The 23,329-nt window shown below is 37.2% G+C and overlaps 1 protein-coding gene across 7 annotated transcripts in view; it reads right to left on the minus strand.

The window, feature by feature from the left end:
- Nucleotides 1-23,329, minus strand: part of NECTIN3 (nectin cell adhesion molecule 3) — a 131,653-nt gene that overhangs the window by 40,899 nt on the left and 67,425 nt on the right. Inside the window, exons 6-9 of one of the 7 annotated variants that reach the window (XM_070454920.1) lie at nucleotides 16,433-16,571; nucleotides 13,734-13,818; nucleotides 9,858-9,950; nucleotides 4,652-4,720 (exon numbers count right to left, since the gene is read on the minus strand). In XM_070454920.1, the coding sequence (XP_070311021.1) occupies nucleotides 4,667-4,720; nucleotides 9,858-9,950; nucleotides 13,734-13,818; nucleotides 16,433-16,571 (371 nt within the window). In that variant the 3' untranslated portion in view covers nucleotides 4,652-4,666. Of the gene's footprint in view, nucleotides 1-4,651; nucleotides 4,721-9,841; nucleotides 9,951-10,201; nucleotides 10,412-13,733; nucleotides 13,819-16,432; nucleotides 16,572-23,329 lie in introns of those variants that run through there. The other 6 variants (XM_070454921.1, XM_070454917.1, XM_070454922.1 and 3 more) reach the window with 6 other exon arrangements.

A 23,329-nucleotide genomic window follows, 5' to 3' on the forward strand; every position in this document is an offset into this window, starting at 1 on the left:
AAATTAAGACAAAGTAATAAAAATACATATGCAACATTCAAAAAACAAAGATCAAGGCATCTGGTCCCATCCCCTCATGGCAGACAGATGGGGGAAAAAGTGAAAGCAATGGCAGATTTTCTTTTCTTGGGCTCCAAAATTATTGTGGATTCTGACTGCGGCCATGAAATTAAGACGTTTGTTCCTTGGAAGGAAAGCTATGACAAACCTAGACAGCATATTAAAAAGCTTTGCCAACAAAGGTCCGTATAGTCAAAGCAATGATTTTTCCAGTAGTCATGTATGGATGTGAGAGTTGGACCACAAAGAAGGCTGAGCACCAAAGGATTGATGCCTTTGAATTGTGGTGCTGGGGAAGACTCTGAAGAGTCCCTTTAGGGAAATTAAATCCTAAAGGAAAGCAACCCAGAATAGTCACTGGAAGGACTGATGCTGAAGCTCCAATACTTTGGCTATCTGACGCAGAGAATTGAGTCATTGGAAAAGACTTATGCTGTGAAAGATTAAAGTCAAAAGGAGAAGGGGATGGCAGAGGATAATATCGTTAGATAACATCACTAACTCAATAGACATGAATCTGAGCAAACTCCAGGAGACGGTGAAGAACAGGGAAGCCTGGCATGTAGCAGTTTATGGGGTTGCAAAGAGTAAGACACAACTTTAGAGACTGAACGACGACAACTAAAATAAAAATAGGCATTACCACAACCAACCACCATTCCATTATTGTCATCATATAAACTGGACTTCTTCAAAATTAAGAGCTTGTGCTCTTCAAAAATTACTGTTAAAAGAACGACAAGCAAGAAGAAAACGGGAGAAAATGTCTCCAAATCAATTTTCTAACAAAGGACTTAAATCAAAATGTCTTGTTCTGTTCAGGTTGCTATATCAACTTACATGGACTAGGTATTTTTAAAGAATAAACATTTATTTCTCAGTTCCATGGAAGTTCAAAGCTCCTATGTGTCTTAAGATTTTGGTTCATGGTGACTGCCCTCTTCCTAGCTTGCAGTCAGCTGTCTTCTTGTAGTCTCACATGGCAGAGAGCAGAGACAAAAATAAATTCTCCCATCTCTTCTTCAGTTCAGTTCAGTCATTCAGTTGCGTCCGTCTCTTTCCAACCCCACTGACTGCAGTACGCCAGGCATCCCTGTCCATCACCAAATCCCGGAGCTTGCTCAAACTCCTGTCCATCAAGTTGGTGATGCCATCCAACCATCTCATCCTCTGTTGTCGTCTTCTCCCACCTTCAAGCTTTCCCAGCATCAGGGTCTTTTCAAATGAGTCAGTTCTTCACATCAGGTGGTCAATGTATTAGAGTTTCAGCTTTAGCATCAGTTCTTCTAATGAGTATTCAGGACTGATCTCCTTCAGGATGGACTGGTTGGATCTCCTTGCAGTCCAAGGGACTCTCAAGAGTCTTCTCCAACACCACAGTTCAATTCTCTGGCGCTCAATTTTCTTTATAGTACAATTCTCACATTCATACATGACTACTGGGAAAATCATAGCTTTGACTAGATGGATCTTTGTCGGCAAAGTAATGTCTCTGCTTTTTAATATGCTGTCCAGGTTAATCATAGCTTTTCTTCCAAGGAGCAAGTGACTTTTAATTTCATAGCTGCAAGTCACCATCTGCAGGGATTTTGGAGCCCAAGAAAATAAATCTGTCACTATTTCCATTGTTTCCCCATCTATTTGCCATGAAGTGATGGGACCGGATGCCATGATCTTTGTTTTTTGAATGCTGCCTTTTAATCCAGCTTTTTCACTCTCCTCTTTCGCTTTCAACAAGAGGTTCTTCAGTTTCTCTTCACTTTCTGCCATAAGGATGGTGCCATCTGCAAATCTAGGGTTATTTCTATTTCTCCTGGCAATCTTGATTCCAGCTTGTGCTTTACCCAGCCTGGCATTTTCCATGATGTACTCTTCCACATAAGTTAAATAAGCAGGGTGACAATATACAGCCTTGATGTACCCCTTTCCCAATTTGGAACCAGTCTGTTGTTTCATGACTGGTTCTAACTATTGCTTCTGGACATGCATACAGATTTCTCAGGAGGCAGGTTAGGTGGTCTGGTATTCCCATCTCTGAAGAATTTTCCACAGTTTGTTGTTTTCTATAGTCAAAGGCTTTGTTGTAATCAATAAAGCAGAAGTAGATATTTTTCTCCAATTCTCTTGCTTTTTCTGTAATCCAGTTGATGTTGTGAATTTGATCTCTGGTTCCTCTGCCTCTTCTAAATCCAGATCATCTGGAAGTTCTTGGTTCACATACTGTTGAAGTCTGGCTTGGAGAATTTTGAGCATTAGTTTTTGTTAGCATGTGAAATGAGTGCAATTGTGTCGTAGTCTGAACATTCTTTGGCAATGTCCTTCTTCGGGATTGGAATGAAAACTGACCTTCTCCAGTCCTGTGGCCACTGCTGAGTTTTCCAAATTTGCTGGTATACTGAATGCAGCACTTTCACAGCATCATCTTTTAGGATTTGAAAGAGCTCAACTGGAATGCCATCACTTCCACTAGCTTTGTTCTTAGTGGTCAACAGTGTCTCTTCTTACTAGGGCACTAATCCCATTATGAGAGCTCCACCTAGGTGACCTAATCACTTCCAAAGACCCCACTGTCAAATATCATCACATTAGTGATGCGAGTTTCAGTATATGTATGGGAGGAGGGGCAAAGACATGCACTGCACAGCACAAAACATATAAAGAACTCTCAAAATCCAATACTTGAAAAAATCCAATAAAAATGTGCAAATCTTTGAACACAGCCTGCATTAAAGAAGACAAATCAGTAAATGAAAAAAATGTTCCATGTAGTAGTAACTATGGAAAAAATTAAAATAATAATGAACTAACCACACACTTATTAGTGTCTACATTTAAAAAATCTGATCATAATAAATGGCAGCCAGGATATGAAGCAACAAATGCATTGTTGGTCAGAACATAAATGCTAAAACCACTTAGGATGACAGTTTGGCATTTTCTTAAAAAGCTACATTTACCATATGACCCAGTCATCCCACATCCCATCCCACATCCCACATCCCAAATACTTGGTAAGTATTTACCCAAGATAAATAAAAGCATACATTTACACAAAGACATAAGTTAATGTTCATAGCAGCATTGCTTATAATAGCTCCAAACTGGAAATAATGCAAATATCCATCAACAAGTAAATGTAGAAAACAATATGTAATTCAATAACCTCAGATATGCAGATGACACCACCCTTATGGCAGAAAGTGAAGAAGAACTAAAGAGCCTCTTGAAAGTGAAAGAGGAGAGTGAAAAAGTTGGCTTAAAGGTTAACATTCAGAAAACTAAGATCATGGCATCCGGTCCCATCGCTTCATGGTAAACAGATGGGGAAACAGTTGCTGACTTTACTTTTCTGGGCTCCAAAATCACTGCAGATGGTGATTTCAGCCACGAAATTAAAAGACACTTACTCCTTGGCAGTAAAGTTATGACCAAACTAGACAGCATATTAAAAATCAGAGACATTACTTTACCAACAAAGGTCTGTTTAGTCAAGGCTATGGTTTTTCCCAGTGGTCATGTATGGATGTGAGAGTTGGACTATAAAGAAAGCTGAGCGCCGAAGAATTGATGCTTTTGAACTGTGGTGTTGGAGAAGACTCTTGAGAGTCCCTTGGACTACAAGGAGATCCAACCAGTCCATCCTAAAGGAAATCAGTCCTGAATATTCGTTGGAAGGACTGATGCTGAAGCTGAAGCTTCAATACTTTGGCCACCTGTGTGAACAGCCAACTCACTGGAAAAGACCCTGATGCTGGGAAAGATTGAAGGTGGGAGAAGGGGACAACAGAGGATGAGATGGTTGGATGGCATCACCGATTCAACGTACATGGGTTTGGGTGGACTCCAGGAATTGGTGATGGACAGGGAGGCCTGGCGTGCTGTGGTTCATGGGGTCGCAGAGAGTCAGACAGGACTGAGTGACTGAAGTGAACTGACTGAATATATCCATTAAGTCTATCTATTTAAAAAGGAATGAACTATAGACCAATACAGGATAAAACAATCTCAAAATCATTATGTGCTGTGAAAGAGGTGAGGCCAAAAAAGAGAACCTACTGTATGACTGTTACTTAAAATTCAAGGACAGTTAAACTCATGTCTATAGACAGCAGATCAGCAGTCGGTTCTCTGAGATGTAGAAGGGGAGCAGAGATATGGCAAGAGGGGGCACCAGGAAACTTCTGCAAATGATGAATATGCACGTTATCTTGATTGCGGGGGTGTTTCTAGGGTATGTGTGTATGTTTGTTTTTTGTCTGTGTATTTGCTGTATGCCAATTATACTTCAATAAAATTCCTTCAAAAAAAAGGAAGAAAAAAGTCATCCTAGGCATTTATCCATTTGTCACTAGAATGTAAGCTCCATAAAGACAACATTTTTAAAATGTTTTATTAACTATGTATTCCCAATACTGACATATATTAGTACTTAAGAAATATGTTTGATAAATGGAAGACAGAGAAAAATCAAAATAGAATTATGAATCAAAAGAGGAAACCTCCATTTAATTTCATTTCAAGCACTACTAAGCTGGCTTATAATAAAAATATCAATAATTTCTTAAAGAAATATATGCTGAGTTTACTTACATGAGTCAAAGTAGTATTAGTTTTTTGCTTCTACTGAAATAATTTCACTGGTTGGTCTCTTAAAAATGTTCTAGGAATAACAAAACTTCTTTTAAACTAACAATAACAACAATTACAGCAAACACATAGCATTTACTGTGTCAGGCACTATTATAAGGATATAACAGATGGTAATTTATTAATCTTTATAAAACCTTATCAAGTAAGTTATCTTTTTCTTATTTATAAACTGATTAGTAAGAGCTTTGACTCAGTAATTTAAAAATAGCAATCCTTTATACTTCAGACGTTTCACTATTTTATTTGAATATATTATTTAGATATTAGTTTATAAATCAGTATATCATCCAAATTTGCTGAGCCCAAAACTTTTCCTTCCTTAGACCAGAACAAGGCCCTACAATCTTTCAGTACTGAGTTCAATAATTACCACTACTTATTAACTGGAGGAAATAAGCAAAATGAAGACATTTTGCTACTCAAGGGCAAAACTATCCTAGAAACACTCAGGACCCATTTACTTAAATATTCCACACTCAGTCATTTAATTTCCATGAATGTGGAAGAAAATGTTAATTCTCTTACCAGTTTACTCTCACCCTTCCGTCTTGGGTGGCCCTACAGGGCATGGTTCATAGTTTCACTGAATTAGACAAGGCTGTGGTCCATGTGATCAGTTTGATTAGTTTTCTGTGACTGTGGCTTTCATTCTGTTGGCCCTCTGATGGATAAGGGTAAGAAGCTCATGGAAGCTTCCTGATGGGAGAGACTGTGGGGGACACTGGGTCTTGTTCTAATGGGCAGGGCCATGCTCAGACAATCGTTAACCCAATTTTCTGTTGATGGGCAGGGCTGTGTTCCCTCCCTGTTGTTTGACCTGAGGCTAAACTACGGTGGAAATGAAGATAATGGTCACCTCCTTCAGAAGGTCCCCTGCATGCAGAGCAGCACTGAGTGCCCGCAACCCTGCAGCAGGCCACTGCTGACCCACACCTCTGCCGGAGACGCCGGGACACTCACAGGCAAGTCTGGGTCAGTCTCTTGTAGGGTCACTGCTCCTTTCTCCTGGGTCCTGGTGCACAAGGTTTGTTTGAGCACTCCCAGTGTCTCTGGTAGGTATGGGGTTTCATTCTAAACATGATTTCGCCCCTCCTACTGTCTTGCTGGAGCTTCTTCTTTGCCCTTGGATGTTAGGTATCTTTTTTCCGGTGGGATTCAACATTCTCCTGTCGACGACTGTTCAGCAGTGAGCTGTAATTTTGCAGTTCTTGCAGGGGAAAATGAGTGCACATCCCTCTACTTTGCCATTTCCTCTGCCACGAAATAGCACAAAGAAATGGAGCAGCCATCACAGTCAACAAGAGTCCGAAATGCAGCACTTGGATGCACACTCAAAAACAACAGAATGATCTCTGTTCATTTCCAAGGCAAACCATTCAGTGTTACAGAAATTCAAGTCTATGCCTTGACCAGTAAAGCTGAAGAAAATGAAGTTGAACGGTGCTATGAAGACCTACAAGACCTTCTACAGCTAACACCCAAAAAAGATATCCTTTTTATTACAGGGGACTAGAATACAAAAGTAGGAAGTCAAGAGATACTTGCAGTAACAGTCAAATTTGGCCTTGGAGTACAAAACGAAGCAAGTCAAAGGCTAACAGACATTTGCCAAGAGAATGCACTGGTCATAGCAAACACCCTCTTCCAACAACACAAGAGAAGACTCTACACATGAACATCAACGGATGGTCAACACTGAAATCAGATTGATTATATTCTTTGCAGTCAAAGATGGAGAAGCTCTATAGAGTCAGCAAAAATAAGACTGGGAGTTGACTGTGGCTCAGATCATGAACTCCTTATTGCCAAATTCAGACTTAAATAGAAGAAAGTAGGGAAAACTACTAGACCACTCAGGTATGACCTAAATCAAATCCCTTACGATTATATAGTGGACATGACAAATAGATTCAGGGGATTATATCTGATAGACAGAGGCCTGAAGAACTATGGACCAAGGTTCATGACATTGTACAGGAGTCAGTGATCAAGACCATCCCCAAGAAAAAGAAATGCAAGAAAGCAAAATGATTGTCTGATGAGGCCTTACAAATAGCTAGGAAAAGAAGAGAAGCTAAAGGCAAAGGAGAAAAGGAAAGATACACCCATCTGAATGCAAAGTTCCAAAGAATAGCAAGGAGAGATAAGAAAAGTCTTCCTCAGCGGTCAATGCAAAGAAATAGAGCAAAACAATAGAATGGGAAAGACCAGAGATCTCATCAAGAAAATTAGAGATACCAAGGGAACATTTCATGCAAAGATGGGCTCCATAAAGGACAGAAATGGTATGGACCTACAGAAGTAGAAGATATTAAGAAGAGGTGGCAAGAATACACAGAAGTATACAAAAAAGATCTTCATGACCCAGATAACCACGATGGTGTGATCACTCACCTAGAACCAGACATCCTAGAATGCAAAGTTAAGTGGGACTTAGGAAGCATCACTATGAACAAAGCTAGTGAAGGTATTGGAATTCCAGTTGAGCTATTACAAATCCTAAAAGATGATGCCTGTGAAAGTGCTGCACTCAACATGCCAGCAAGTTTGGAAAACTCAACAGTGGCCATAGGACTGGAAAAGCTCAGTTTCATTTCAATTCCAAACGGCAATGCCAAAGGATATCCAAACTCCCACACAATTACACTCATCTCACATGCTAGCAAAGTAATGCTCAAAATTCTCCAAGTCAGGCTTCAACATCATGACAACTGTGAACTTCCAGATGGTCAAAGCTGGATTAAGAAAAGGCAGAGGAACCAGAGATCAAATTGCCAACATCCGTTGGATCATGGAAAAAGCAAGAGCGTTCCAGAAAAACATCTACTTTTGCTTTATTGACTATGCCAAAGCCTTTGACTGTGTGGATCACAACAAACTGTGCAAAATTCTTAAAGAGATGGGAATACCAGACCACCTAACCTGCCTCCTGAGAAATCTCTGTATGTAGGTCAAGAAGCAATACTTAGAACTGGACATAGAACAACAGACTCGTTCCAAGTCAGTAAAGGAATATGTAAAGACTGTATATTGTCAACCTGCTTATTTAACACATATGCAAGAGTACATCATGCAAAATGCCAGGCTGGATGAAGCACAAGCTGGAATCAAGATTGCTGAGAGACATGTCAATAACCTCAGATACGCAGATGACACAACCCTTATGGCTGAAAGGGAAGAACTTAAGAGCCTCTTGGTCAAAGTGAAAGAGGAGAGTGAAAAAGTTGGCTTATAGCTCAACATTCAGAAAACTAAGATCACGGCATCTGATTCCATCACCTCATGGCAAATAGATGGGGAAACAATGGAAGCAGTGAGAGACTATTTTCTTGGGCTTCAAAATCATTGCAGATGTTGACTGCACCCATGAAATTAAAAGATGCTTGCTCCTTGGAAGAAGTTATGACCAACCTAGACAGCATATTAAAAAGCAGAGACATTACTTTGCCAACGAAATCTGTCTAGTCAACGGTATGATTTTTCCAGTAGTCATGTATGGATGTGAGAGCTGGACTATAAAGAAAGCTGAGCGCTGAAGAATTGACGCTTTTGAACTGTGGTGTTGGAGAAGACAAGATCTTAAGAGTCCCTTGGACTGCAAGGAGATCCAACCAGTCCATCCTAAAGGAAATCAATCCTGAATATTCATTGAAAGGTCTGATGCTGAAACTGAAATTCCAATTCTTTGGTCACCTGATATGAAGAACTGACTCATTTGAAAAGACCCTGGTGCTGGGAAAGATTGAGGGCAGGAGGAGAAGGGGATGACAGACGATGAGATGGTTGGATGGCATCACTGACTTGATGGACATGAGTTACAGTAAGACTCCGGCAGTTGGTGATGGACAGGAAGGCCTGGCGTGCTGCGGTTCATGGGGTTGCAGAGTCGGACATGACTGAGCGACTGAACTGAACTGATTCTGGGGAAGATTGAAGGCAGGAGGAGTAGTGGATGACAGAGGATGAGATGGTTGGATGGCATCACCGACTTGATGGACATGAGTTACAGTAAGCTCCGGAAGTTGGTGATGGACAGGGAAGCCTTGCGTGCTGCAGTTCATGGGGTTGCCAGGAGTCAGACACGCCTGAGTTACTGAACTATTTATAGGAATATAAATTAATGCATCTAGTTTGGCCAGCAATGTGACACATATTTAAATGTAAAAAATATTCACAGCAGTTCTATTTTTTGCATATATTTTATAAACACGTGTATAATAAAGTATATAAAACTATGTTCAATGCAATAATTAATGTAACAGAAAAAAAAAAGAAAACAACCTAGGAAAATCATTAGGCAATTTGTGGTGTATCAACAGAACAGAATACAATCACAGCCATTAAGAATGACACAAAGAAACAGCAACAGTTCTCAAACATGAATGTGCATTAAAATTCACCTGGAAAGAAAGTGAAAGTGAAGTCGCTCAGTCGTGTCTGACTCTTTGGGACCCCGTGGACTGTAGCCCGCCAGGCTCCTCCATCCATGGGATTTTCCAGGCAAGAGTACTGGAGTAGGTTGCCACTTCCTTCTCCAGAGGATCTTCCTGACCCAGAGATGGAACCTGGGTCTCCCGCATTGTAAGCAAGATGCTTTGCTGTCTCAGCCACCAGGGAAGTCCAAATTCACCCAGTGAGCTAGGTAAAATGCCCACTGTCTCCAACCCCTGGGATTCTGATTCAGTAAAACTGAAACTGTGGTCCAGAATCTTCCTTTTTAGTAACAGAGAGGATTTTGATTAAGGTGGCAACATTAGTCATTCTGAAAAATACTGGTTTGTAATAGTGGAAAAAGCAGTTTCTAGAACAATATGTATTCTATGATCATATTTTTGTTTTTTAAAAATTAAACTACTTGTAGATATAAACAAGGATGATGTATACTTCAAAGTAAACATGTGGGGAAAAGTCTGGGAGGATATAAATTTGTAACAACAGTGACCTCTGTAAAAAAATAATATATTTGGGAATATGGGTATGAAAGAGAACTTTACTAGTTAACTCTATAAATATCTGTACTATTTGCATTTTTATACCAAAAATATACTTATATATTACTTAAAATGTTAAGAAAATAAGCCATAATAAAAAGGTGAAAAATATTTTAATGTCTTGAGTTAATATTAGTTACCTAAATGGAGACTCACTGTCAGGGGACGTTCAACTTTAAGGGAGCCAACATGCTGCATTTTCTTCCTTTGTGTGTCCTTGCTCAAGGACTCTCTGTTCCGTATCAGTTCCTGGAATACAGGAATGATCAGAGCTGCAGGCAGTTCTCAGGACTGAGATCATGGGACGGAGCACCGGCTTGGATTCCCTTCAGTGACTCTCTTCAGCGACCTTGTGCTTAACAGACTATCCACTTTGTTGCAACTAGTGGGATTTCATTCTTTTTAATGGGTGAGTAATCATTTTACTGAAGATATATAAACATGCATTTCTGCTAATAAAATATCCTTGTTCCACTATAGACTTGGGTCCCTTGCGTCCTTCTTTCTGTCTCTGGCTAATTCTTTGGAGTGTGGAAACCTACCAAGCTCACTTTCTCGCCTGGGCTTTCAAGATCTCCTTGAGAGGACACCTTGTGCCTTTCCGAGCGGTACAAGTCCTGTGTGTGGGCTTTACTGGTTTTCCACGTGACCCGAGGGATATTGCTCTTTCTCTTTCTCTCTTTCATCAACTCCAGTCCCCAGGTCCTGGTCTGTAAAAGACCACAACAACTCACTTTTGTAGGATTATCAACTAATAATATAACAAGCTGGTGGTATTTCTTTTCTTTCATATTCCTTAATTTATTTATTTTTAATTGAAGGATAATAGCTTTACAGAATTCTGTTGTTTTCTGTCAAACATCAATGTGAATCAGCCATAGTATTTCTTAATTACTCTTTACCACCAGGCAAGACATTCCTCTTTTTATTTCCTTCCTTTTATATTTTTGTGGGCATACACACATCTTCTCTGCAGTGTGGTAACAGTTCCCTTCCCACTCTAGGAAATTGCCTCTCTACAATACTAGGCCTCGTTTTCCAGCTAATACTTAGAGTGAAAATCCTCAGGTATGGGTTTGGTAATATCCCCTGGTGGCTCAGACAGAAGAACCTGCCAGCAATTCAGGAGACCCGGCTTTGATCCCTGGGTTGGCAAGATTCCCGGAGAAGGAAATGGCTACCCACTCCAGTACTCTTGCCTGGAGAATTCCAAGGACAGAGGAGCCTAGTGGGCTACAGTCCATGGGGTTGTAATGAGTTGGACACAACTGAATAACTAACACACGCAAATGTAAGTAGTAAGGAACTTCTTCCTTTGTGTGGTTTCCCAAGGGTAGAACACCAATGGGTGAAACAAGTGGGACTCTCTTTCTTAAAAGAAGCCATGGTGGTATTTGGGAGCACGGCCTGGTGTGAGGACTAAGGACTATTGACTTCAAATAGGAATTACCTCACGAGTTTAAAGTTGACAAGTTATCTACTGAAGCAGAACATTATGATGGCGTTTACTACTGCAGCATGGTTATCATTGCATGAAGCTAATTAGACAGTAATTACACACTTATAGATTTCTAGGTAACCAGGAAACAGTTCTGTGTATTTTGCATTTTGGTATCACAACATTAATTAAATCACAAACAGCCATATAATTAACATATGACATTATAATGCATGAATCACAACAAATTATCTTACTAATGGATAATAATTTTAGCTTAAACTATTCTTAAAATCTTTATAGAATTAAGAATTATTTCATTTCTAACTTGTTTTGACTCTCCTAAGCAAAATGACTGGAGAAGACAATGGCAACCCACTCCAGTACTCTTGCCTGGGAAATCCCATGGACGGAGGAGTCTGGTAGGCTATATAGTCCATGGAGTCACCGAAGAGTTGGACATGACTGAGCGACCTCACTTTCACTTTTCACTTTCACGCATTGGAGAAGGAAATGGCCACCCACTCCGGTGTTCTTGCCAGGAGAATCCCAGGGACGGGAGGCTGGTGGGCTGCCGTCTATGGGGTCGCACAGAGTCGGACACGACTGACGTGACTTAGCAGCAACAGCAAGCAAAATGACACAATCAGCAGACCCTTAGCAATATCTTATAGACTCAATTTAATAGCTAGAAGAGGGAAACAATCAATCCTCACCTGCTTAATTTTACAGATGAGGAAAAAGTCACAGTGATCCGAGGTGGTCTCTGACTCCAAAAGTCCAGTGTTATCCACTGCAGATGCTGTCCCACCAATTCCCTTTCTAAAATTTCCATTACTCTTTCACATAACTGTTCATTTCCACCTAGATTTATGCCTGTGATTATGAGATTTATTCTAATCAACAACTGAGTAATTTTATCACATGCATCAAAAATCCTACTTCCAAACTGATCCATCCAGGAAGCTTTCTCTGACTCCAAGGATAAAAATTTCAGTCTGTACCACTATCAAATCATCCAAGAAAAATCTTCCTTTTGTGTTTATTTAGCAGAACTTACATATATAGAAATTATATTTTCTTAACTAAAACCAGGTCGCATGATCTGTGCCAAGCATTTTTTTTTCAATTCATAAGTTTTTATAAATATTTAATTTGAAAATATTAAATAAAAAATAACATAATAAGTTGATTTTATGGACAAAAATAAAATTATATGCAATTATGGCTGTACTAAAAATTACTAACAACCTTCTTCAACTATCCCCTCACCTGTATCTAGAAACCCTCAGGTAACTTCCAGCTTTGTAGAGGAAGAAGGCAGCTATCCTATCCATCTGCAGCAGTTAACACCACCTCCAGCTGAATCCTTTGTTGACATTTCACACTGCTTATCAACTTAATTCATTTGCCAAAGGAGATGTGAGGCTGCACTCTGTGTGTGAAAACAACAGTTCTGAGAAGGCAGGTTGCCTTCAGCTCTAGGACACCAAAGCTGTGCAAGACCACAAAGCTGGCGCCCACGGCCAGTGAGTGCACCTGCTGTGAGATGCCCCGCCCTGCCCCACACTTGGGCAGCAGACCGACTCAACAGTCAACCAAGGAACAGAAGCTGAGAGCATCGAAAAAGAAATATTCCTTTTAAGTTTTTCCTCCAAATTAAATAACTAATAATTTGCCTTATTCAAGCTGAAGATATAGGACATATCTTAGAAGAAAAATGTTCCAAAAGAGTTTCTCAGATAATAAAACTCCAATATGGGGTTACAGTCCCATGGGTGATAGAGGAAAGAAACAGAAAAAAATTAAAATTAAGAATGCGTGCAGGCTAAGTCGCTTCAGTTGTGTCCAACCCTGTGCGACCCCATGAACAGCAGACTGCCAGGCTCCTCTGTCCAAAGTATTCTTCAGGCAAGACTACTAGAATGGGTTGTGATTTCCTTCTCCAAAATTTAAGAATAAAAGTATTCAAACATTCCGTTGGCTTAAACTTTCCCAAGTAGAGCATATTAGTTTAGATGTAGAATCTAAGGAGGATTGAATCAGTATTTTCACATGAATTTCTGTAAACTGATTCTAAGAAAAACTTTAAACTATCATCAGGGTAAACTGGGGCCCAATATTCATGCCCAATATTTTAAATTAGAATATAAACCTTTGTTGCTAAAAAAAAAAAAGCAAAAACTTAGACCCTGCATATACTGAAACAAAATACATATGCCAAGGAGAAAAACTGCTCCAACACATATTAAGCCTTAAAATTCAATTTTTCTTTTATTTTATAGGAAAATGCATATTTTACAATAGATCTGTATGTCAATAAAACAAATAAGTCTTCAGTCATAGCCTTTAAGCAAAAATTTGGACTCCTAATACAGTGTTGCTTTGTTTTACCTATACCAGCCATAACTTCTTTTATCCAATTTGTAGACTAAATTTGATTCCTTGAGTGTTTCACAGAAATTATTATATAATATTTAATGTATAATGACTAAATAATATTTAGAAATAATTATTGAAAAATTTGAAACAAACACTACTTTGTATTTTTTATTTTATTTCATTTTATTTTAAGTGAACTCAAGGATACTTACTTGATATAGAAGGTCTTTCTGAGGCAAAGGGGGAGATTGTCCTTCATACATAGGAGGTGGTTTATGTGTGGGTGGAAGGTCGATCCTGCATGAAAAAGTTTAAAGAATATGATTACCACATTTCACAAAAGACAAAACAACAAAACAAAAAAGGGGAGGAGGAGCCATCCAGAGTCTCTTAAGTTTTGAGAATATTTTCCTCATACTAATATTTGTATTAGTATACATGTTTAATTCAGTTCTTACATTTCCATTAATCATATTTGGAAAAAAGTAAACTAGCTTTACAGGTTCTGATGTTTAGGAGTAATCTGAAATAAACAATTCTTCAAACATTTAAAAGCAGCAGCCACTCACACAGGAGTGCTTTTTGAAAACTGTTCTCAAGCAAGCACCCCAGTGTGTAACGGCTTTCCTGGTGGTTCAGTCGGTAAAGACTTCACCTGCAGCGTGCGAGACCTGGGCTCGGTCCCTGGGTTGGGTTGGGAAGACCCCCTGGAGGAGGGCATGGCGACCCCCTCCAGGATTCTTGCCTGGAGAATCCCCATGGACAGAGGAGCCTGGCGGGCTACAATGCGTGGAGTCACAAAGAGCTGGACAGAACTGAGCGACTAAGCGCAGCACTAGTAAATGACTAATTAAGTACTGCATATTTTTCACACGTGACCATGCGTACCAACATTTTAAAACAGTCAACTGTGTGATGGAAAACACTTTCCTCCAAACTGTCATAACAGTGATTTGAAAGGTGTAGGGCTTCCCAGGAGGTGCTACTGGTAAAGAACCACCTGCCAATAGAGGAGACTTGAGAGACAGGGGTTCATCCCTGGGTTCTGAAGATCCCACGCAGGAGGGCATGACAGCCCCCTCCAGTGCCCTCGCCTGGAGAACGCCACGGAAAGAGCAGCCTGGCGGGCTACAGTCCGTAAGGGCGACAAAGAGGAGGGCGTGATCGAAGCGACTTGGCACACACACACAGGAGACTGTGTCTTAAACCAGCCATGAAAAAATAAGTCTATACTGCATTTTGGAAACACTTCTAAAATTAGTTTTCAAAAGCCATGGTCACCCTTTGAACACTGACCATGTAAATTAAGGTTTTCAGTCTACAAACCATTATAAATCTTACCACCTGAAACAAACAGGCTATATCTTCGGGGAATGCATTTACCTTTGCCAAAATGACCTAAACTACTAAAAAAGTATTTTCATATATTTTAAAATTGTTAATATTACAACAAAAATTGAATTAAAAATACCTTGTAGCTTTCTGCATTTTAGAAAGCAGCTTTTTATATAGACTCTTACTTTTGAAGATCACAGATAACTACTTTTCAGTAATTAAGATTAGCAAATCAAACAAAAATTTACCTATATTAAAAGATAAAGAGCATGAAAGCTATAGAGGCCAAAGTAATTAAAAATTCTCAGTAGTCTAATAACTTCTCAATGTGGTCATTAAATAATATTTTACATGATTAGAATTCAAACAATTAATAAAATAAATTACATGTATTACTAGCCTACTAGTAAAGTATGTTTTTGAAATTATAGAAGAGCTTGAGATAATTCAGCAACTAATACAAATTTAACCACAAACCAGTTACTCTTGAAATATTAAAGAAATTCAGTCTTGCAGGTAACAGATTGGAAGAGTACTTTACAGTTCTTTTATTTAAAGTAATTATTTCCTTTAATGTAATAAAAATTACAGCAAACGTATAGGTCCAAGGTGCCATAAGTCATTTAGGTGAGAAAACCAAGGTTTATGGAGGTGATTCATTCATGGTCATACTATTAACTTGATCGTAACAGAGCTGAGACTAATACCCAGGTGCCCTTAACCCCAAAAGATTCGTTCTCTAACTGTGCCCGATTAGAGAGGCAAAGACATATACAAGGCATTTATGAAGACAGAAGAAGTACTTCCTTTGAGAGCTAGCCTTATATCTTCATATAAAAACACTAATAACCACACAAGAAATAATGCCATTTGTATAGAACTCCACAGTTCATAAACATCATCTTATTCTAGTCTTATTAAAGCCATGTGAGGTAAGCAGGAAAGCTATTATTTATATTTCACAGGTGAAGTAACAAAAGCTGCTGACGGAATTAAGTGAACTGGGACATAAGTCTTTTGACTATACAACAAAGTGCAATTTCTTTTTTATAACTCTGTCTAACGATTAGGTCCAAAACATTCCTTTTTCTTTAAATAAAAAAGATGCACATTTTGTAATTCACCAAAATCAAATTCTTTAAGAACTTTAAAACTCAATGTATCTAATGACTTGGCAGCTGAAAGTTAAGTTATACCTATACATAAGACAGGCATATACAATCTAAAGAAGTAAACTTCTAAGACTTTTGTATCTGTCTTTCAACTACTTCATTGAAGACTTGCATCTTTATTCAGAAGGCAGGACAACAAAAAGGGTCATTATGCTACCATTTGGAAAGATGTGTAATATACTGTAGGGAAAAAAAAAGGAATATACTTGTCTCTAATAGCCCCTTGTAACTGTTTATTTACCAAGATGTAGTTTGAGACTTTCTGATAAAACTAGCCATCTTACAGATAACTAACAGTATTTTTATTTCTATCCCTCAGACACTTTTCATATGAGTAGCTGTAATGATAAAGACTGACACATACTGAATATTCATAGTTGAACACCAGCAAAAAAGTTACCTACACTTTGTCGAGGTAGGCTGGTCTCTTTTTTCGAGGAGTCAACAGCACAGTCAGGAAGATGGCAATGATGAAGAGGGCAAGGACAGCGCCAATTACAGCTCCAGCTACAGCTATAGAAGAGGTCTGCTTAAACGGAACATCTGTAAAGTAACAAAAATTAGGTTTGTCAAGCAATTTTACAAAGAATTCTCGAATTCCTGTCCTCTGATTTCTACAATGTGCAAGAAAGTTATTCAACCACAAGCTCAGAAGACCCCAAACTTGATGTCGCTTTTTAACGCTAACACACTCTTTGCAAGATGTAACCTTAGTACTCCAACTTTACCTTTTTAAAGTTATGAAAAGAATATCCCCCGTCACGTATGAATGAGTGAATCTACAGTCTATGGGCAAAGAATGTCTTAAGAAGCAAAGAAGGTGAAGACTAATTTCTTATTCTAAAAGATGATAAACAAATAAAAAATATTCAGTATACTTTAATGGAGTTAGCCAACACAATATTCAGCTTTTGTTATACTAAAAGAAATTCTATTAAAGAAACCAAAAATCTTCAAGAAAGGGCAAAATAACACTAGAAAACAGAAAATATCCTAGCTCTAATAATAAACAGTCAAAAACTGACATTGCAAAATTTAAGTTTTTAAAACAGAAATGTGAATAAAACAGTACTTGTTGCAGATAACTTCCCTTAATTAATACACATGCATTAGTACACTTTAAGGTAGTGTCTCTACTACAAAATTATATAAATTCTTCCCTGTCTCTTGGCTACACACTATATAATTTCTGAATACCAATTTCTCATTTCCAGCCTGTATCATAAAAATTTTATAAGAAAGGGTTTTAAAAACATATTTAGTAGTTAGCATTTCACACAATTTTTTTAAAAAGTCACCCTATTTTATGAACTCCCAAGTAAAAGACTTTACTAAAATTATTTTCAAATGTTAAGTATTATGGATATGACAAAACCATCAATCCTTATGTATAGGTATTATTTTGACAATTTCAGCCATATTACATCCAATAACTAAATTTTGCGGAATGACCTATCAGTTACAAAAAACCTTCAATATACTCAATAGAACATTCTATAAATGAAGATACTTCTGTTCTAAAGTAAATGTTCTGCCCAAGGTCAGTCAGTCAATGAACAGGAGAGAACACAGCACGAAATAAAGCTAGGTTAGGACAATGTTATAAACCTCTACCCTACCCTTTTGGGGAAAGAATGGTTTTTTGCAACATCTAACATAATCCCTTCTTTTGGGTCCCCTATTTGGAAATAAAGAGCTCCTTGTCTTTAAGTAAACTGATGTTCACATACATCCTTAAATAGTTACTGCTGGACTCCAGACATGACAAATTTAAATAGAATCAAAGCACTATCAGTTTTGAAATATTTCACCTACTTACCATCATAGCATTTCCAAATATAGTGTACTTAGGAGTATTTTTCAACTGTTTTTATTCAAATGCGAGTCATGTTATGTTTTAGATTGCTAAAAAGAATGTTTCACTTCTTTACCAAGTATACAAATTTCCTAGCAAACTAACATCTTGGGTTTGTTAATATGTCATTTTATTAGTTTTATTTTAGACTAAAAATCTCATACCAATGAGTGCCAAGTAACCAATTTCAACAATAACTCAAATACTGAACAGAATCTAAAAATACACAATTATTGTAAACAATATAACCAGCTTCATCATTCAAAATGTTACCCTTATTTGCTAATACATACCTGGTTCATCATTCATTGTTGCTCTTATCTCTAACCAGTACTAACTCCATTTAAATATGTGCTACATGAGAAAAAAATTGAAAACCAAGCCAAATATACTCTGCTTTTATAAATGTAGAAGAGACTTGGGTTGATTTAGGGCTAATCTTCTCATCTATACTATCACTTTTTCCCACCATATAAATTATAGTTCCATATTCAGGTTTTAACAATAGGCCAATTGAAACCTTTTAAGGTTACGATGCAAAGGTTATTTGACAAAATCCCCATGTGTCAAGTATGTCACCTATTTCACACTAAAGTTTCCCTCTAAGAGATGTTTTTCTGTTCCTAAGCAGTAAAGTGACCCTATCACTTTTGCCCAAGTATGGAGAATTATAAATTTGAGTGTTCTTACTTTGATGATAACGACAAAGTTATACCATTTATTTATAATAAATATATTTATTTATAATAATATTTGTAGTATTTATATTTATAATACATTTATGTTGTTCATAATAACTTAATTATATTATTAATAACTTAATTTAAAACAACTTGTTTATAATACTACTTGTGAAATTATTTTTCAAACACTCAGGTTACTTTTTGAATGTAATCAGTCCAAATTAAGATTTTCAAGGTACACTATAAATTCATCAAACCTCACATCTCCTACAAGAAAGCCTTTCATTTAACCTTAGCATTATTAAATTTGGTAGTGCTTTGTAATAAAACAAAACCAGACTTTTAAGATCCTAACTCCGAAAATGTACTATTTTTAATATCCTGAAGTTAATTCTGAAGTCTAAATAGATATGAATCTTATTTAAATTATGGTCTACTTATCTAATTCTGTCCTGCTAGTCCTCTAATTTCAAGCTTTAGAATTCCATAACTGAGAGTTGACTCTATGTATACCATCACTCTTTCTTCTATCTCAATAAATATTAGATCATATTTATTTCACCTGGCTCCCATCATTCTTTAATCATGTCTAACAGCTTTTTGCACACCTCTTCTTAGTATCACAACAGGCTAGTAAGTGCTAAAATAAGAAAGTGGAAGAAAAGTTAGGTATGAATCCATTTACCAACTGGATATCCTACTCCCCACAGGTAAACTAATTATGTCAAGTACATACATGCCATAATTTCATGTTTTATTTTTGATTTTTCAATTCTTCAAATCTTTAATTAAGAAAAGAAGAAATTATACATTTCAGAGATTAAGATTTTAAAGGTATTAACAGGTGATGAACACTAGTATGAAATGTAAATGAAAAGCTGAAATTTCTTGCATTCAAGTCAAAGATTTTTGACAAAATTTGAGAATTGAGCCCCAACACTGCCTCCCCACATCCCTGCCCACATAATCTACATAGTCTCTATACTCCAACAAAACCAGAAGGAAAAAAAATTAAGTAAGCCAATGTATAAAAATTTGGTATTTTTAAACATCAAGCTAGTTTACTGAGTGATTGACATAAAGCAACATTACCTTACCATCACTTAAGGAGATGTTCTACTAAATCTAATTATACGTTTAGAAGCAGCAGAAAACAAAGGGACAAACATTCAAATATTTAGCATTAAAGGATTGGTGCATGTCTCCCAAAAGAACATATTCCTGTTATCATGGTAGCTTATGAATCCATATACACTGGAAACCACCTCCAAAAACAGAAAAATAGCATTCCTCAGTAAAACCGAAGTATACTATCCATAGAAATATAAAGACACCATATATTTGTCTTATGGAGAAAACCACCAAAAATCAGTTACGAATAACTTTCATTATTTTTTGAAAAATATACATAAATATTACAGATATTAGATTGAACTAAAGTCCATGTTATCGCTCTGATATAAGTGAATAAAACCTACATAAAAGCTATTCAAACATGTGCTCACTTAATTCACATTTGAAACTGAGGCACTTTTATAGTTTTGAAGTTAAATACTACTATTCTATAGACTAAAATATGTGTTTCTGGCAATTTGCTAAAATCATTTTAAAATGAGTACAGAAATCTATAGTCCCTTATTATACTTATGTTAAAACACCAAATCTTAACAATTAACTGAAATTTCAAGTTTCATCCCTTTTTTTTCATTTCCTTCACCAAAACTTTATGTAATCCATCAACTGATTCACAGCTTAATACGATACTCTACAAACTTATCTTCCCAAATTTTATTTGGGTTTAAAATACAAACATATTCCCACACTATATGTCACTGTATTACCAATTTTCCCCATAAATATGCCCCACTCTCACTTTTCATAAAAAGCCCTTTTTAACACTTATCTGTTCAATATGACATCTAAGCCTCTATATCCATCCATATATTTATCTCACTACTTTTTAAAGAAGGTCCTCTATTTGGATCAGGAGGGTGTCCTTAGATTTTTCATCCAACAAATTACCAATCGTAACCTACTCCATGTCAGGTCTTGTTCTAAGTGCTAGGAATGCAAGGGTAACTTTTACAGTCCCTCTCCTCACCACAGAAAACAAAATCCTCAAAATTTTATGGAAGAACCCATAAAATTATTTATTTTCCAATGAAGTATAGAAAGAAATGATCACTTATCTAAGAATAAACGAGAGGGAGCCAGCGTTTAATAAAAACCGGCATTGTACTAATGTGGGTCGGCACTGGTAGCCCTGCTAGGTCCACGCATCAGCGGGCACCCGGCCACACAGGGCACCCAGAATATCCCGTGGGGAGTGTGGAGTCGGACAGTCCCGGACTACAGTAGACAGTCACATCTTCACTTGGTTGTTCCCCTCATCACAGTCTCCATCTTGTGAGAGACATATTATGACATCTGGGACCTCAGCTGAACTAAAACTTTACCTAGATTTAACGCAAAACCAAAAATGTAAAGGAGGCATGACATGGGTGCTCTATGTGACAAGTGAACATCTGACTCATAAACCAAGTGAGGGTACCAGCACTAACCCACGTTATACACTAATAAGCGTTCACTCTTGGCAAATGTCATTCCTGCAAAGAATTGACAGATGAAGACCAATAACACAGGCACAAATAATAAAACAGAATCCTCCAAAATGGCAATGCAAATATCTTACTCCTAACACCTAAACTTCATGTTACATTATGAAATAAAACCATGGCAACCTAATTAGATGTGACAAATCAAGCCCCCTCAGATAAACTAATTAGAAACCAAATAAAATACACATTTATATTCACTCCTCTTTAACAACAAACCTCACCCTAAACCTATACTGTGCTGAAATAGCTAATGTGAGGGTGATTAGCATTGACAATGGAAAACCAAACACCATGAACAGGAAGACTAGCGCTAAAAACAGTAGTTGGGATGAAAACTCTTAAGGTCCCTAAAAATGTACATCTTTCATTTGAACCTACTTGTTTCTGAGAGGTAACTGAGCTTTCATATATAAAAACCAGGGTCAAAATATACTCAACATGGACTTAAAACTTAATCACTGAATCAAAAAGTGTAAAACCAAGATGAAAAAACAAATGAAGCACATTCAATCATACTGCTTTTCTCAAAAATGTTTTAGTGAGGAAAAAAGCTAACTTTCAAAATGAGTTACTATTATTTACTCAAAGATTCCTCTTTTAGTGAAAATAATCTTTTAAAAATGTTAATCAAATTTAAAAATTTTCACTTTTGAATATTTTATAATGCATATAGCAAACTTCTACGGTAGGACACATATAATTTAAACTCTACATATGAGGAGTACATACAAATTCTTAACTGATACGTACAGTCGTTTCAGTTGAAGACCACTAGTCTAGAGAAGATAGATAATAACTAGAATAATGTGATATTATAGTAGAGGAGATGTAAGTTGATAAAAAAAGAATTATAAAGAGCAGTTATTAACTCTGAAGGGAAAAGTTTCATTAAGCTATAATTTGAACTGGACCTTGAATACAGACTGACTTCCCAGTATGGCAAAAGGAGGAAACGGAATTTCAGGTCAAGGGAGCAGCATGAACATAGTTACTAAGACATCAAAGTAAATGGTATGGTAAAAAACAGAATTAATAGATCTAGATGTTATGTAGGTTCCCTGTCAGTAAGTCTAGGCTTTGAGCATCGAATTGTTGCTAATATTGTGCAAGAAAACCAGGTACTATGTGCCTGATAGAGGAACAAACCACCACTTAAGTAGTAACCTTGTTCCCAAAAATTAAACATCAATCTTGTCAAGGCTCTAGATCTCTCAGGAGATGCAAGCAAGAGGTGCAAGCAACTGGCACAATCCAAACTGGAAAACTGCAGGACAAATGAAGCTATTTCTTCATTGCATGGGAGAAGTGTGGAGTGGGAAACAGCACATAAAGAACACACAGATTAAAAGGCATTTCAACCAACCAGTATATGGATCATATTTGGTTACTAGCTAAAACTGCAAAAAGAGATGATTAGAAATTTGAACAGTAACTGGATACTTGATATTAGGAATGATTCATTTCGGTAGAGTAATGAATCTATGATCACTTTTTCTAAATGTTCCTTATCCTTCAAGTTACAGACTGACATACTTAACAGATGAACTAACAATAATGGCAGGAGGGATCATGCAGACAGGAGTTTAAATGAAACAAGACTGACCATGAATGGACAATAACTGAAGCAGGGACATGAACACTCACTTCATTATTCTGTCTTACTTGTGCATATTTTTAAATAATTTTAAAAAGTCAAAGCCTCTAGGTTTTGTTACCTCTAACTTTAGATCAAACTGTCCCTTCAACATGAGGTTTGTCCTGAGATATTTCTCATAACTGAGACTGAAAATTAGGGTATCATGTCCATGTAGAAATAATATGCATGAACGGGAATGAGGTCTTGAATTAGTCTCAAGTTTTGAGAATAACTTACACTGTACTAAACTTTCACTAGGTTTCATCCACAGTGCCTAGCCAGAATAAACAGCCAGTTGGTTGGCCAAAAAGTTCATTCTCGTCTTTTCTGTAACATCTTATGGAAAAATATAAACGAACTCTGTGGCCAACCCAAGGCAACTGAAATAAAACATCACAAAACGGAATCGTTTTATCCTTCGAAATCGAAATGAACAGGATATTGTCAAGGTTCAAGAAAAGAAATGACCCCAAGAGTAGGTATACAGCAAAAGCTTTTGTAAGCAATTC

Source organism: Odocoileus virginianus, chromosome 25 (genome assembly GCF_023699985.2).
Source record: "Odocoileus virginianus isolate 20LAN1187 ecotype Illinois chromosome 25, Ovbor_1.2, whole genome shotgun sequence".
NCBI classification, from domain to species: domain Eukaryota; kingdom Metazoa; phylum Chordata; class Mammalia; order Artiodactyla; family Cervidae; genus Odocoileus; species Odocoileus virginianus.